The 17,213-nt window shown below is 40.1% G+C and overlaps 1 protein-coding gene across 1 annotated transcript in view; it reads left to right on the top strand.

The window, feature by feature from the left end:
• The window catches only part of FLT1 (fms-related tyrosine kinase 1), a 168,521-nt gene that overhangs the window by 16,739 nt on the left and 134,569 nt on the right, over positions 1 to 17,213 (top strand). The window contains exons 2-4 of the mRNA XM_011999979.1: positions 12,202 to 12,326; positions 16,319 to 16,481; positions 16,584 to 16,720. Of these exons, the coding sequence (XP_011855369.1) occupies positions 12,225 to 12,326; positions 16,319 to 16,481; positions 16,584 to 16,720 (402 nt within the window). The 5' untranslated portion in view covers positions 12,202 to 12,224. The remainder of the gene's footprint in view (positions 1 to 12,201; positions 12,327 to 16,318; positions 16,482 to 16,583; positions 16,721 to 17,213) is intronic.

Raw genomic sequence — 17,213 nt, 5'->3', positions numbered from 1 at the left:
TCCCTTCTTCCCTTCTCCCTTTCTCTTTTTCTTTTCTTTTCTTCTGAGATATCTCAACTGATCAAGATGAAGATCTCTGACTGAGGTCAGTCATGTGGTTAACAGAACGTAGAAACCGCCAGCCAGCTTAGTGTGAAAACCCAGAGAGCGCAGAAAGCTGAGACCTTAATCTTACAGTCCATCAAGCTTCAATTCAGCCAGCATTCCACTCTCACTGAGATCTTCAACTCACTTACTCAGATCTTAGCTGTAAATTTTTAAAATGAGGTCCCTACTTCCCTTCAAGGCAGGTATTAGTACTTTTTCCTCTAATCAACATGAACACTCGTGTGTGAGGTATGTGTGTGTGTCTGCTCAGCTAGACTCTGAGGACTTGAGTCCAGGGACTGTCCGTGTGCACAGTGCTGGATACATAATACGTCCTGATTTCACCTTTCTTGCTTGCTTCATCTTATATCTTCTCCGTAAACATCTGTTGACAGTGTGCCATGTGTCCGCCTCTGCTGGACATCAGACTGAGGGGATTGGTTATCCTGATCCCCTGCCGCTAGACACCCACATTCCAAAGAGCATTCCAGGGGGCTTAGGCGAAGCCAGAGGAAGGAGAAAAGGAACCGCCACTCCTGTTCTCTCCTTTCTAACTCTTCTCCTTTACTCTGCTCTTGCTATTCAATCTGCTGTTATAAGTGAGGCAGTGCAAAAAAAAAAAAAAACAAAAAAGAAACCAATGTCTTTCCACTGTGGAAAGGCGGGTAGTAGGCAAAGAGCTCTTTTTTAGAAAGAGGCATTTCTTATTTTTTTTTAACCACACAAATAATACATTTTTAAATGTTTCATTTCAGAATGGCATCTTGAGTCTGAAACACAATGACTTTTCTCTAAGTTTACCCTGCCCAAATAGAAATATTTGTGTAACATGTAAGTATCTGCATGGCAGAAACTAGCAACTGATTTTCTGATATTCCTAAGCCAGTCTCAGTGAGATTTTTCATTACCTTTGAATTTGTATATGAATCCACCAATAGTGGCGACAGTTGTTATATTTTTAGCTGATAAATTATAGTTGAAGTTTTTATGATATTCATTTGGGTAATCAGGGTAGCTCACTAGGAGATATTAAATTGCATGTTCCATGTGGACCATAATACCCACCCACACCAGGCAAGTATTCCCACATGTGTGAAGGCAGAGATGTTTCATTATGCTACCTGCCCACCAGGGGCTGCCAACAAGGAACTGAAGGACATTTTTTTTTTCTTAGAGACAGGGTCTTGCTCTGTTGCCCAGGCTGGAGTGCAGTGACACTGTAGCCTTGAATTCCTGGGCTTCGATTGATCCTCCTATCTTAGCCTCCAGAGTAGCTGGGACTATAGGTGTGTACGACCATGCCCAGCTAATTTTTTAAATTTTTTTGTAGACATGGGGTCTCACTATGTTGCCCAGGCTGATCTCAAACTCCTAGCCTCAAGTAATCCTTCTGTCTTGGCCTCCCAAAGTGCTGGAATTATAAATGTGAGCCACCACGCCCAACCTTGAAAGACATATTTAAAATCATGATGATTCTATCACAGGGGAACATTTTATTTTTTATGAGTGGCCCAAACTGGATGTGGGAGGGGAGTGGGAGAGAAATGCTGCAAAGACTCATAAGGTGAGGAGTTTACCCTGGGAGATCTCTGGGAACCATTCCAGCTCAGCCAGCTCAGGAAACAGTGGATCATCATTTCTAAGAAAGAGACTAAACCTCTGTTTTAGTTCAAAATAAGTTTTATCGAGATATAATTTACATTCCACACCTATTTAAAGTGATGATTCAGTGGTTTGTAGCATATTGACAGATATATGCAACCATCATCACCACAGTCAATTTTAGAACATTTCATTGTCTCAAAATAAACTCCATAGGCTTTAGCTATCACCCCTTATCCCCCCATATCTCCCTAACCCGAAACAACCACTAATCTACTTTCTGTTCCCATAGATTTGTCTCTTATGGGTATTTTATATAAATAGAATACATAATTTGTATTCTTTTGTGACTAATTTCTTTCACTCAGCATAATATTTTTGAGATTCTTTCATGTTATATCATGTATCAGCACTTGATTTCTATTTCTGAATAATATTCCATTGTATGGACATATCACATTTTAGCTATCCATTAATCAACTGATGGACATTTGAGTTGCTTCTACCTTTTGCCTATTATGAATAGTGCTACAGTAAACATTTGTGTACAAGCTTTTGTGTGGACATAAGTTTTCATTCTCTTGGGTAGATACCTAGGGGTAGAATTGCTGGGTCATATGGTAACTCTATGTTTAACCGTTTGAGGAACTGCCAGACTGCTTTCCAAAGTGGGTGTACTACTTCACATTCCCACCAGCAGTGGATGAGAGTTCTAGTTGCTCCACATCCTTGCCAACACTTGTAATGATGTCTTTTTTATTATAGCCATTTTAGTGAGTATGCAGCGAATCTCATAGTGGTTTTGATCGGTATTTCCATGATGGCTTATGATGTTAAGTATCTTATCATTTGCTTATTCACTGCTTGTTTATCTTCTTTGGGAAATGTCAATTCAGATCCTTTTCCCATTTTTAATTAGCTTCTCTTTATTATTGAGTTGTAAGAGTTCTTCAACTTTTTATTATTTCATAAAATTGTATATTATATTTTATATATTCTAGAGATATAATATATAGATACATAATATATCTAGATTTTTATGTATTCTAAACATATAAGTATATAGGTTATATATGTGGATTTTAAAAATCTATTTGAGACATATAAAAATATATTTTATACATTCTAGATTTAAGTCCCTTATGAGATATATAATTTGCAAATGTTTTTTCCCATTCTGCAGGTTATCTTTTCACTTTCTACACAGTATTCTTTGAAGCACGCAAGTTTTAAATTTTGATAAAGTTCAGCTTATTTTTTCTTGTGTTATTTGTGCTTTTGGTATCATATATAAGGATCCAATGCCATATTTGAGATCATGAAGATTTACCTCTGGTTTCTTCTAAGAATATTATATTAGGCCAGGTGTGGTGGCTCATGCCTGCAGTCCCAGCACTTTGGGAGACAGGGGCAGGAGGACTGCTTGAGCCCACGAGTTCGAGACCAGCCCTGGCAACATAGTGAAACCCTCATCTCTAGAAAAAAATTTTTAAAAAATTAGCTGGGTGTGGTGGCACATTCCTATAGTCTGAGCTACTCAGGAGGTTGAGGTGGGGGCATCACTTACGCCTGGGATATTGAGGTTGCAGTGAGCCATGGTCATGTCACTGCACTTCAACCTAGACAAACTGAGACCCTGTTGCAAATATATGTACACAATATATTATACATTATATAACTATAAAATATATTTTTTTATAGTTAGCAATTTTTGGTTAATAAATGTATATGGTGGGATATAAGAGTCCAACTCCATTCTTTGGCATTTGGAGTTGTTCCAGCAATATTTGTTGAAAAGATTATTCTTTCCCCACTGAATGGTCTCCTTGAATAGATCTAGTGGCCATAGACACATGAGTTTATCTCTGGGCTCTCAATTCTATTCCATTGATCCATTGTGCCAGCACCATACTATCTTGATCATTGTAGTTTTCATTTGAAATCAAGAAATGTGGAGTACAGTCTTCCAAGATTGTTTTTGCTTTTCAAGATTGGTTTGTCTATTCTGGGTCTCGTGCAATTTCATATGAATTGTAGAATCACCTTGTCAATTTCTCTGAAGTCATCCGGGATTCTTATAGTTATTGCATTTAATCTATAGATCAATTTGGGGGGCATTAACATCTTAACAAAATTAACTCTTCTAATCTATGAACATGAGATGTTTCCCACTTAGTAGATCTTCTTTAATTTCTTTCCACAATGTCTTACAGTTTTCAAAGTATAAGTTGTACGCTTCTTTTGTTAAATATATTCCTAAACACTTTATTCTTTTTGATGCTGTTATAAATGGAATCGTTTTCTTAATTTCATGTTCAGATTGTTCATTGCAAATATATAGGAATATAATTCATTTTTGTACATTGATCTTATATCCTGCAATCTTACTGAACTCATTAATTCTAATAGTTTGTAGTGGATTCCTTAGCATTTTGTAAGATCAAGTCATCTGAAAATAGAGACTATTTTCCAAAATAGCTGCACCATTTTGGTCTTCCCAATCTGGATTTATTTTTCTTGCCCAATTGCTCTGGCTAGTACCTCTGGTACACTGTTGAATAGAAGCAGTGAGGGTGGATAATGATGTCTTATTTCTGATCTTAGGGGGAAACTTCCAGTGTTTCACCATTAAGTATGATGTTACATGTAGGGTTTTTTCTAGATGCCATTTATCAGGTTGAGGAAACTCAGTGCAATTCCCACTTTCCTGAGTGTTTTCATCATGAAAGGAGCTTGGATTTTTGTCAAATTCTTCTTCTGCCATTTTAAGATAATCATGTGGGTTTTGATTTTTATTCTATTGACATGATATAGTAATTGCATTAGTTTTTGGATGTCACATCAATCTTGCATTCCTGAAAAAAATTCCACTTGGGCATTGTATATCATTCTTTTTATATGTTTCTGAATTCAGTTTGCTAGTATTTTATTGAGTTTTTTGCAGCTACATTCATAATAGATATTGGTTTGTAGTTTTCTGGTGATGTCTTTGGTTTTGATATCAGAGTAAAACTAGCCTCCTAGAATGAGTTGGAAAGTTTTCCCTTCTCTTCTATTTTTTGGAAAAGTGTTTGAAAAATTGGTATTAGTTCTTCATGTTTGGTAGAATTGACTTGCCATCTGGGCCCTGACTTTCCCTTGTGAGCAGTTTGTTTTCGTTGTTGTTGTTGTTGTTGTTACAATTCAGTCTCTTGTTACAAGTCTACTGGGGTTGTCTAATTCTTGTTGAGCTTGTTTCAGTAGTTTGTGTATTTCCAAGCATTTGTCCATTTCATCTGTGATCTAATTTAATGGCATGTCATTATAATATTCCTTCATAATGCTTTTTAATTTTTAAATAGTAATGTCCACTGTTTCATTTCTTTTTAGTCTCACTCTGTCAACCAGGCTGGAGTGTAGTGGCACAATCTTGGCTCCTGCAACCTCTGCCACCTGGGTTCAAGCGATTCTCCTGCCTTAGCCTCCTGAGTAGCTGGGATTTACAGGCACCTGCCACCATACCTGACTAATTTTTGTATTTTTAGTAGAGATGAGTTTTCGCTGTGTTGGCCAGGCTGGTCTTGAACCCTTGACCTCAGATAATCCACCTGCCTCAGCCTCCCAAAGTGCTGGGATTACAGGCATGAGCCACTGCACCTGGCCCTGTTTCATTTCTGAATCTAGTAATTTGAGTCTTGTCTCTTTTTTTCTTGGCTTGTCTGGCTTAAGGTTTATTAGTTGTGTTTATCTTTTCAAAGAACCAGCTTTTGGTTTAGAAATTTAGTGAAACTAATTCTGTTGTTTTGCATTCTTTAATTTTACTACAATCTTTATTATTTTCTCCCTTATGCTTCCTCTAGGTTTAGTTTTCTGTTCTTTACCCAATGTTCTAAGGTGCAAGTTTAGGTTATTGATTTGAGATGTTTCTTCTTTATCAATATAAGCATTTATAGCTATAAATTCCTCTCTAAACAATGTTTTACCTTCATCCCATAAGTTTTAGTATGTTTTGTCTTCATTTACATTCATGCCAAAGTATTTTCTAATTTCTTTTTTAATTTCTTCTTTGACCCATTGATTATTTAGGAATGTGTTAATTTCCAAATATTTGTGAATTTTTCAAATTTATTTCTGTTACTGATTTTTAATTGCATTCCACTGTATTCAGACAACATACTTTGTATTATTTCTGTCCTTTTAAATTATTTGAGGTTTGTTTTATGGTCGAGCATAAGGTCTATCTTGGAGAATGTTTCATGTGCACTTGAGGAAAATATATACCCTGCTGTGATGGGTGAAATGTTCTATAGATGTCTGTTGGGTATAGTTGGTTAGTAGTGTTGTTCTGGTGTTCCACTGACTTTTTAAAATCTTCTGTCCAGTTGTTCTATCCACTTTTTTTTTTTTTTTTTTGTCTTGCTCTGTTGCCCAGGCCGGAGTGCAGTGGTGCGATCTCAGCTCACTGTAACATCTGCTGCCTGGGTTCAAGCGATTCTCCTGCCTTGGCCTCCCAAGTGGCTGGGACTTCAGGCGTGCATCACCACACTGGCTAATTTGTGTATTTTTAGTAGAGATAGGGTTTCACCATGTTGACCAGGCTGGTCTTGAACTCCTGACCTCAAGTGATCCACCTGCCTTGGCCTCCCAAAGTGTTAGGATTACAGGCATGAGCCACTGTGCCCAGTCCACTATCTACTATTGAAAGTGGGGTATTGAAATCTTCACCTATTATTGTTGAACTGTCTATTTCTCCCTTTGATTTTGTCAGGTTTTGCTTCCTGTGTTTTAGTGCTCTGTTATTAGGTACATATATGTTTTTAATTGTTATATCTTCCTCAAGGATTCATCCTCTTAATATTATCAAACACCCCTCTCTATCTTCACTAACCATATCCTCACTAATAATTTCTTATTTAAAAGTCCATTTTGTCTCGTGTTAGTATAACCACTCCAACTTTCTTGTGGTTGCTCCAAAGCTCTGTTTTGAGTTGTCAGTGACTTTGATGGGCAGTGTAAGTCAGCAAAGAACCTGCCTCTTTTCTTTTCTTGTTCATATTTCAAATAAAATATATTACCAATCAGTACATTCTCCTTGAGTATTACTTATGGTCCACAATATGAAGATCTGTATGATGTGAAAACTCTTATGTCTAGATAGAACCCTTTTCATGGGATTGGTTAATTCATTTTTATCCTCTCCACTTCATCTTCAATAAATGAAAATCATACCCTCCTTTAAAATGACTAGGTGTCCTCATGACCAGGAGAAAAATGCAATTAAAAGAAAGGCAACCAGGAAAAACTTTGTAAAAACCATAAATATGTACATGTGCTAGAAAACAACGTGTTTACTCTTGAACTCCTCTTCAAGTCAGAAACCCTAAACAATGGACATTGTTTACTTGCTCTGAACCCAGCAGAAGAACTCCCAGGTGATGCCAGTTGGAAATGGAATTGATTGACGATAACATGCAGGGTCCACTATGTCTGTATGCTTCAATGTGCCAGCATGATTACAGATTTCAAAAGGAAAAAACCCATTTAAAAAATAGACATCATTCCATTCTGAGCAAGGGTCCCAGTTTGATCTTTCTCCGTGTCTGAGCCCACTTGTTGTCCTGAAGGATAGGTGACAGCCCAGATACTCCCAGTGGGTCAGAAAAGCTCATATTCTATGCCAGTTTCCTGTCACTGCTTTGAGCTCTAAGAGTTCAGAGAGGTGAGGGCAGTGTGACCTCCACCTAGCTGAGTGTTGGCATGAGTCCCTGGTGACAGTGTGTCTGAGCTGCCAGTACACCGACAGTCTTTGGAGCAGCTCTTCCTCACTCTTTCAACAACCAGCCAATTTGGTCTCAGGAAATCACTCTGCAGTGCTGGCTGGGATTGGAAGTCATTTTTAATTCTGTGACAAAGACAAATGTGTCCTATGGGAGTAGTAAGTGGTTTTACTGGTGATATTAATGGAACCGTGACCTCTTCTATATCTATGGTCTTACAAAACAAAATATGTTTGTATTATTATATGTCAGGCAAATTCATTCTTAGCCCTTCCTTGAAGTAAATTGCAGAGGAAATATACTATTAATAAGCCCAGAGAGTATTGTTCGTGTGTGTGTGTGTGTGTGTGCGTGTGTGTGTGTGTTTGTATCTACAGTCATATGCTCATTTGCAAACACGGTAGATTTATAATGCCACTATTGACTGTCACACAAATGATGTGTTTTGCATTGTGTTTGGAGGGACACAAATCACTGAAGTTCTGATATCTTTGGATAGAATTTCAGTGGACCCAGTGCTGAAATTGATATTGGCTTTTAAAGGCCAATAGCTGTAGTAAAATTTAAGTGTTTGGGGGATCCACAGTACCAAAGGGAAAGAAGAAATTCAAAGATATATTGAATTAACCTTTTCTATTTTCAGTTGGGATTGGTATGTATTAGTCTAGAAATGACTACACTGATTTTATTATCTCCTGTAGGAACTTTTTGTGCCAGTGCCCTTTGTTGAAAACGGTCACTTAAGGAGACAGTAAATTAAATATGAAGGATTTACAGTTTAGTTAAATGAATTAAACCATTTCTTAGTGTTTGTGTTTACCTTGGGAGACACAAAAGAGAAAAAAATATAGACTCACAAGAGGAAGGAAAGGAATGATCAAATCCCAATAGTCCATGGCTGAATATCTAGCTCCACAACTTTATTTAAAGGAGGAATTTAATGCTGATAAGAAATCCTTGTCTCTATCTGATTAACTTTCTCTCTGCATATGTTACTATACCCACTGAGATTTCCTAATAAACACATAAGTTTATTAACTGTGACAGTTAATGTCTCATTCTATTATAGAGGACGAAACTCAGGTAAATCAAATGCAAAATTTATAGTTTTCCTTAAGCAAAAATGGATGGAGCTTTATCATTTGAGTTTTAACTTTAATAATTAAAAATATTACTATAAAATAACACATGATCAGTCTAGGAAGACTGACAAATACAGAAGAAGGTAAATAAGAAAACAACAATAATCCATAAAGCCAACACCTCAAGGTAGTCATTGTTAATTTTTTTCAGGTAGAGAAGGGATCTTGCTATGCTGCCTAGGCTGGTCTCAAACTCTTGGCCTCAAGTGATCCTCCTGCCTCAGCCTCCCAAAGTACTGAGACTGCAGGTGTGAGCCACTGCACCTGGCTGTTAAAATTTTAGTATATTTATTTCCAATCCTTTTTTCTATGCCACTATGTCAATATATATTTATATTTTTGATAGTTAAGATGAGTATAATTTGTGATTTTCATATCTACCTACTGGTACCAGCAGCGAATCTGTATGGGTTTACAGCAACTTGATCCTTGCCTCCTTGGAGGAAAGAATTCAGCCAAGGGCATTAGTAGGTGTAAGGCAGATGGAGAGACCGAGGCAAATTTTAGAGCAGGAGTGACAGTTTATTAAACAGTTTTAGAGCAGGAATGAGAGGAAGCAAACTACACTTGGCAGAGGGCCAAGCAGGCAACTTGAGAGATTAAAGGGTTTGCGTTTACTCTCCCCTGATTTTTCCTTTGGGATGGGCTGTCCATGTGCACAGTGGCCTGCCAGCACTTGGGAGGAGCTGCGTGCGCAGTGTGTTTACTGACGTTGTGTTTGTGCTCACTTGAGGTGTTTTTCCCTTACCAGTTGAGCATTCGCAGAGGAAAGTCATATACCGGTCGAACTCTGCCATTTGGCCTCTGAGTGTGCATGCTTGAGCCTGCTCGCCCAGCTTCCGAGATCTTATCAGGAAGCTGCTGATCACCAGCTGTAGGTGTTTTCTATCTGTTGGGAGACTGTCTATCTCTGGTGCCAGTTGTGACTAATTATTATTTTAGAAAGACAGTTTAATAACCACCTGTCCGTCACCTGATGGTCACCTGACATTCTTGGGAGGAGGGGCACTCTCCTGCCCCACTCATGTCTGCCTGAATGCCAACTCTAACACTACCCCTCTTTGTTCATAAGTTCAAATGAGTCAAAATAATAATAAGAAAATTAACAGCTAACTATTTGCCAGGGAATCATTCTAAGTGCTCTACATATCTTAATTCATGTAATCCTCACTGTAGCCCTTTCACATAGATTTTACAGATGAGGCACAGAGGGCATAATGATTTCCCCAAGGTTTCACAGTTACACAGGACCACAGCCAGGATTAAACCCAGGCATTGAGGTGTATTCTGAACCACCATGATCTGATGCCTCCCTCCAAATCAAAGCCTGCCCCAAAGTCTGCTGTCATACCCCATGCCTTGGTGATCAGTCCTTTTTCAGAATTTCTCCAACACTATACAGTACCATGAGGCACTTACTTTCCCACTGAATGTGTGCAAATCAGCCTTCATCTCTAAAAAATAATTGTCACCTGCTGGCAGCCCTTTCTATGGGGGCCTTCAAGAGAAGGTAGCCAGAGGTTCAGCCTTCAGGGTGCTGCAGGGGAAGGGGCTGTAGATTGGAGGCAGAAGTAACTGGCCTGCAGTCCTGGCTATGCCCATCTAGACAACTCATTTCACCTGTTTGTGCCTCTTTTCTCATCTGTAAAATGACAGGGTTGGATACCCGTTCACTCATTCATTCAGCACACATGAGACAGACATGAATACAATCCATTTCCTCTCCTCTAGGAACTTAGCATCCAAGGAGTACCCAGAGGAAAACACTGCCGGTTCTGTGGACTGTGTTGTAACAGAATCAATGGGAACACTGGGAAAGTCCCTAAGGTGGGCTAGGGTGGAGACAGGTGCAGGAAGGAAGGGGGCTAGCAAGGCTTCCCAGAGGATGAGTGAGAATAATTAACATATAGGTGCCAAGGACCACACAAGATGGGCTGTGGTGAGAGGGTCTCTCTAGAGCTCACATCTGTGCCTCCATTCCACACTGCTGTGCACAAAACCATCCCATCTTCAGCAGGCTACTGCAATGGCCCACTGTTTTTTCTTTTTTGGCTTAAAACTACAGAAATGTGTTATCTCACAGTTCTGGAAACTCTAAGTCTGAAATCAAATCATCTGGGCCATGCCCCTTCTGAAACCTGCAGGAGAACCCTTCCTCGCCTCTTCCTACATGCTGGTGATTGCCCGCAATCCTTGGCATTCTTTGGCTTGCTGCTGCATCACACCCATCTCTGCCTCTGTCTGCACATAGAGCAAGTCTGCACACCCTGTCTGCCTTCACGTCGCTGCCTTCTTACAAGGATGCTAATCATATTGGATTAGGGGCCCTCCCTTACTTAGCTTAAGTAATTACATTTGCAACAACCCTGTTTTGAAATGAGGTTACATTCAGAAGTACAGGGGGATTGGAACCTCAGCATATCGTTTTGGCGGGGACAGAGTTCTACCATAATGATCACTGTAGCCACCATCTAGTCTAGGCAACCATTGCCTGCTTACTGCTTTTGTTTCTCTCCTATTCATTCTCCATTCAGCATCCTGAATGAGTTTCATAACCCACAAACCTGAGACAGGACCAGCAAACAGGTGGTGGCCTGGTTGGTTCTTTCAGCAAATGGAGAGACTTCACACAGGACTTCTTTCCATTTAGTATATAAGGCTGGAGCAAATGGGGGACGATCAGAACACAATGACTCCTGAAGAGATCCTTGCCTGAGGATGTCAATAGATTCCCGAGGGCAAGGGCAGGGTAGACTGAGAATGTTTCTAAAAGGATCTCAGGCTCATTCTGGTTCCCCAAGGAGTTACAGGGAAGCTGAACAAGTATTTGAATCCTCCTTGCCTCTGAGACTGGCCAAATGCCACGCTTTTTAAGGAAGTATTGGTGCTTAAAATTTTTTCCAGACTTCTCTGCAGGCACTTGCACATACTTTGCTATTAGCAGGTAAGTAGTGCATACTAAAGAAATAAGCCTAATATACATATGAAATAAATGCATCATTCAACACCGCTTCTCCTGCCTGTCCCCCTCCCCCTAAGCAGCTCAGACCTTCTTGTTCATTATTATTAGCCTCCGAGGAAAAGTCTAGAAAACCTTTAAGTCATGCTTCTGTCATTCAAATGATAATCCTCTCCTAAACTTGCTAGACTTCTGCATCACCTTGAATTCTCCAAAGAAGAGTTGACTTCGCCACTGCATCTGTGCCCTTTGAGCGCTTACAAAGGCTCTGGAGGGCGCTTCCTGAGGCACTTAGCATAACTGTGGTGAGAAGTTTATGCAGAATTTTCTCCTTTCGCTCTTACTGCACTTTGAGGCCTTTTCCCACAGTGGTCCCCCCATATCACAATTGCATATCAGGGTATGGGGCAGTCTGGTCAGAGGCCAACAACAGATGCGAACTTAGGCTTTATTAGGGAAGCTTTCTTTTTCTGGGTAGAAACACAGAGGGCCAAACTCAGAGACAAAGATATGAATGTATGGATTACATTAAGGGAGAATGGTGTGACTGTGGCAGTGGCTGCCTTACCCCACTAGCTACGGTGTCTAGATGCTTGCGTGTCAATTGTTTATATATATATATATATATATTTTTTTTCATTTTCTTCTCATTCAGATACAGGTAGACCTTTCGTAGAGATGTACAGTGAAATCCCCGAAATTATACACATGACTGAAGGAAGGGAGCTCATCATTCCCTGCCGGGTCACATCACCTAACATCACTGTTACTTTAAAAAAGGTAAATTTGAACACTGCTTTTCTCAGAATACTTTTACTGCAAACAAGCATAATGAAGTTTTACTCGTTTTATCTTTCCGGAATAATTTCCTTACAGACATCTGGGCTTCTCAGTGGACTTTCCTGTAACATCCTTTTAGTATAAGGAATCGTGCTAGAAGTTATGCCCATGGATGTGGTTAAATAGAACAAAATGATAGTGTCTTAAGCATGAATCGATGTGAATAATGAAAGAACTGAAATCGTGAAAAATGTTATGTATTGCCACAAACCCAATTGTGTGCAAATGTGAGAAAAATCAATTCTGCTGCTTACACAAATTAATAACTTTGCAGACAGTGGATTATCCAGGTTACTGCAGAGTAGACAATGTCAGCAGGGTGCCCAGTTCTCCAGGCATTGACATTCTGGCTTCATGCATAAGGAGACACCACCTTTGGTTTGAATTGGCCAGTTCCTTGGTGAAAAAAGGCCTGTCTCCTGCTGAGCACCCAAACTTCATCTCTTAGGGGAAAAAAGGGAGGAAAGGCCATACATGAAACTTTTCTTCATATTATATTGTAAATTGTACATATGGAAAGGAAAAACATTTAGGGTAGAATCTAAGAAAAACAAAAACTAAACATATGACATTCTAGCTAATTAATCAGCAGTAAGAGTTAGGAGTATACCAGGACTCAGAACTGGATAAAAACTCCCCAGATGGAAAACTGTGCCAAGTTCTGAGAGCTTAGAACTTTAAGACAAACAGTCAAGGCTGCCCCAGAGCAGCAGCTCGCACAGTGCATCACAGAGCAGGCACTCAGGAAGTGTTTGGTGCTGGTAGTGGTGGCAGTTAGGCTGGAAAGGTTTAGAGAATGATTTTCAGTCTCATCCATCAACCCTGAGTCCTGAAATGTGGTGGAGGAGTCTCCTCGTCCTCTTCCTTGCATTCACTGTCGTGGGTTGTTACTCACGTAGGCCCTCAACATAGTCCATCGGAGACAGGTTTTGGCCTCCATTACATTTGTGTGCCATCGCCAGGAAATAGTCATTACGGCAGAGCTGGAAACGCCAGAGGAGTCAAACTCCTCAGTTGGTCAAGATAAAAACACTCTGGTTTCCAGAGTGTCAGGAACTTCCCAGGTCATACTGAGCATTTGAGCCAATATCTTGCCTTCTCATTCAGTGTTCCTGCCATCCTTCTTGAATGGTCTAGTTTGTATAGGAGGAAGACAAGGGTGGTTAAGAGCAGAGGCTAGTGCCACATTGCCTGCACTCTGAACACACTGCCACTCATCACTGGGCAAACTAATGAGTCATCAAACCTCTCTCCACCTCGCTTTCCCCACCTGAGGAAGAGGGTGATGACAGTGGTACCACCTCACATTGCTGTTAGAAAGGTTAAGTCAGGTGATATATGGAAAGCACTTAGATCAGTATCTCAGTACAAGATAAGCCCTATTCAGGGGTTAGCTTTAGCATTACTTAACAGTTTAATACCCAATACTGTACTTGATATATTACCAAGTCATGTTTTCAACAGCATGGCATTACTCCCCTTAGTCTGAGATAATTATTGCTGTATGATTAATACGGAAAACACCGTGTGAAGAGGGAAACGTTCTCTTTCATGCGCGCGCCAATGCAGGTGGGTTTTTTGGTCATCAGGAACATTCCAAAATTCCCATATAAAAATCTGGGGCTGGTGGGAGTCTCTTTACTGTTTTCTGCCTAAGATCTGCAGTGCACAATTTAAAAAGAGAGAAAGAGAAGTGTAAAATTTTAACAGGGATTTTGGTTTGGCACATGTGTACTGGAAATATTCTAACCTATGACGTATTTCTGCTGACATGAAGTTAATATCTTTCCCTTTCATTTCTCTTATTGTCCCTTTTCTTCTAATTTTCTGTCCCCTCCCTCTCCTTTTCACATGCCTGCTTTGGCGGAGCCGTGGTCAACTGCAGACAGGCCTTGCTGCCCAGGGCTTCCTTTCGAGGCTGAGATCCACCTGCCCATCTGCCTTCATTCTTACACATGCGGTGGTGGCCACAGCTGATGGGCTACAGTCTTTGACTGCTTTAGATCTTCTCAGCTAAATGTAAAGTTACTTTGTCAATGGAATGCTACTAACAGCCGTAATGGATAGATGAGAGTAAGATAAACACTTTAAAGGAAATTTTAGTGTATTTTTAAGTTGTACTGAGGAAGCCTGTCAGCAAACCTTTCTTTTAGATTCAGCACATACTTGTTTTCACTTATTTGTAAAGTAACATAGATGTCAGTCCCTGACTTAAATTTTTCTGGGTTTTCCTTTGTCTGCACTAAATTAGAAGAGAAGGTTTTTTTTGTTTTTGTTTTTGTTTTCCCACCGAATACATTCCTAAGTTTACAGGTAGCACCTTGATATAGTGAAACATGAAACGAATCCTTTAATTGCTTTCAGTTCTTCATAAACAGGATGTAATTAATTTCAAACCAAGGAACACCGGTAATACATTCCAATGTAGGCACAGTCCCTAGAAGAGAGGTACTAGTGGCTTCTGGACTAGAAATTTCTGCCATAGGATCACAAATCCAGATCAGCTCCTTCGGCGAGCAATAGAAATAAATGACAACTGGATAGAGAGAGGGACGTCGGGTGTACTTTTTAAAAGGTGATAGGAAAGGTTTCAAGCTTCTTTATGGCTGTTTGGTATTTCCTTTATAATCTGCTAGGGGAAGGTAATTTGATTTTTGTTTTTCCTTTTTCAACTGGGAATAAGGAATAGTGGTAGTTGGGAGTCGACCACCACTGAAATTGGACTGGCAACCTGGCATCAGGGGAATTTGGCTGGGCCACTTGATGGAGCAATGACCCTTTACAAATAAAGTTCAATCCCACGGCAGAGTGTTTATCTTGTAGTCTTTAAACGTTACGTTCTTGATGTCAGAAGAAGGCATAAGGAGAAAGTCAAATCATGGATTATTTTCTTCTGTCTGGACTCACCGTGCTTGGGAATACTTCTAAGCATTTGAGAGCACTTCATTCATGGCAGTCTCTGGCCTCCAAGGCTGCCTTCACCATCAGCAGCTCCAGCTTCTGGGAGTTTCCCTTCCAGAGGCAGAGCTGACGCCTTCCTTGTGACACAGCAGGATCCTCAGAATGACAATCCCAGTGAGTGCCAAGTTAATGTTATGAATCTTGGAGGACCTGGAATTATTTACAGTCTTTTGAAGACAGCCACTTCTTCAGTAAACCATGCAAAATGGGAGGAAAAGCTATGACTTGTTAAAAGCTCTGGACGATGAAAACAAATGAGAATAATCTGGCAGCCCCAGTAGAAAAAAATGCAATTGGCTTTGCTCTCTTTTTTGAGATGGAGTCTCGTTCTATCGCCCAGGCTGGAGTGCAGTGGTGTGATCTCAGCTCACTGCAACCTCCGCCTCCCGGGTTCGAGCGATTCTCCTGCCTCAGCCTCCCGAGTGGCTGGGATTACAGGCACCTGCCACCATGCCCAGCTAATTTTTGTATTTCTAGTAGAGACAGGGTTTCACCACATTGGCCAGGCTGGTCTCTGCTGACCTCAGGTGATCCACCCACCTCGGCCTCCCAAAGTACTGGAATTACAGGTGTGAGCCACCACGCCCGGCCTGTTAATTGGTTTGTCTGCTGAGTGTCCGACCAGTTTATTATGAAGATTCCTGGAGGCCAAAGAGTTATGGGCTCCCCTTGAAAGTCTGATATGACAACTAGGTCTATCCTGGGTAGGTGCCATTTGTTGCCAAGGCTGATAGTAAATTATCATAATTACTATAATTAATCATAATGCAAGTGTCTTTTGCTATATACAAAAAAACTCAAGAACCAATGATAACAAACTAGAGTTTTTAACCTAGTTTGTTATAAGCAAACTACAGAGTTTTACTATTTTCATTTTAGATGAAAAATCATGTTTTCACCAACTGCTGGTGAAACAGTATTGCCAACCAGTGCTAATAGGACCTTGTTAATGCATGCCTCTTCCTTTTCAGTTTCCACTTGACACTTTGATCCCTGATGGAAAACGTGTAATCTGGGACAGTAGAAAGGGCTTCATCATATCAAATGCAACGTACAAAGAAATAGGGCTTCTGACCTGTGAAGCAACAGTCAATGGACATTTGTATAAGACAAACTATCTCACACATCGACAAAGTAAGTGATGCTTCAGAGGCATGAACATAAGCCGAAGTGCTCTTTATTTTTATCTGCGTAATGAAATCTTAATTTAAAAAAATTTCTCTTTTATGCTTGCAGCCAATACAATCATAGATGTCCAAATAAGCACACCACGCCCAGTCAAATTACTTAGAGGCCATACTCTTATCCTCAATTGTACTGCTACCACTCCCTTGAACACAAGAGTTCAAATGACCTGGAGTTACCCTGATGAAGTGAGTGACCCATTTTTCTATTTCTTCTGCAGGACAGTATTTTTAGCAAGTGAAATCCCGCAGGGTTTTTGAGATGGGAAAAATCAGAAAATCCTGATTCCTGTGGCAGTGTTAGTCAATAAAGCAGCTTTGGGTTTGGTTCGAGTGCTTTCTTTGCCTGGCATTTCATGAGTGTGATATGCAGAGATATCGTCTTTTGATGTCTGGGAGTTTTGTTTTGAAGAGCATAGACTGGTATTTCTATCGCATGATTCTAGGTGGAAAGAAAGGGATTGTTTCATTCCACCTATTCTGTAGGATTTAGAGATGAGAGAGAAATGTATCACTAAATGCCAGGCAGGGACTGCCTTTTGTAACAACAACAACAACTTTCCAGGAGGCTGTCTCTGTCAGCGCGTTCATTTAGGATACTGGCAGACAGTCAGGCACCTGATTGGAACATGTTTGGAAAAGATATTACAACCCAGTCATCCAATATTCCATTTGTTAAGTG

This window comes from Mandrillus leucophaeus, unplaced genomic scaffold, assembly GCF_000951045.1.
Source record: "Mandrillus leucophaeus isolate KB7577 unplaced genomic scaffold, Mleu.le_1.0 Scaffold61, whole genome shotgun sequence".
In the NCBI taxonomy this organism is placed as follows: Eukaryota; Metazoa; Chordata; class Mammalia; order Primates; family Cercopithecidae; genus Mandrillus; species Mandrillus leucophaeus.
Note: the sequence above shows the minus strand (reverse complement) of the source record. Positions and strands in the feature narration are given on the sequence as shown.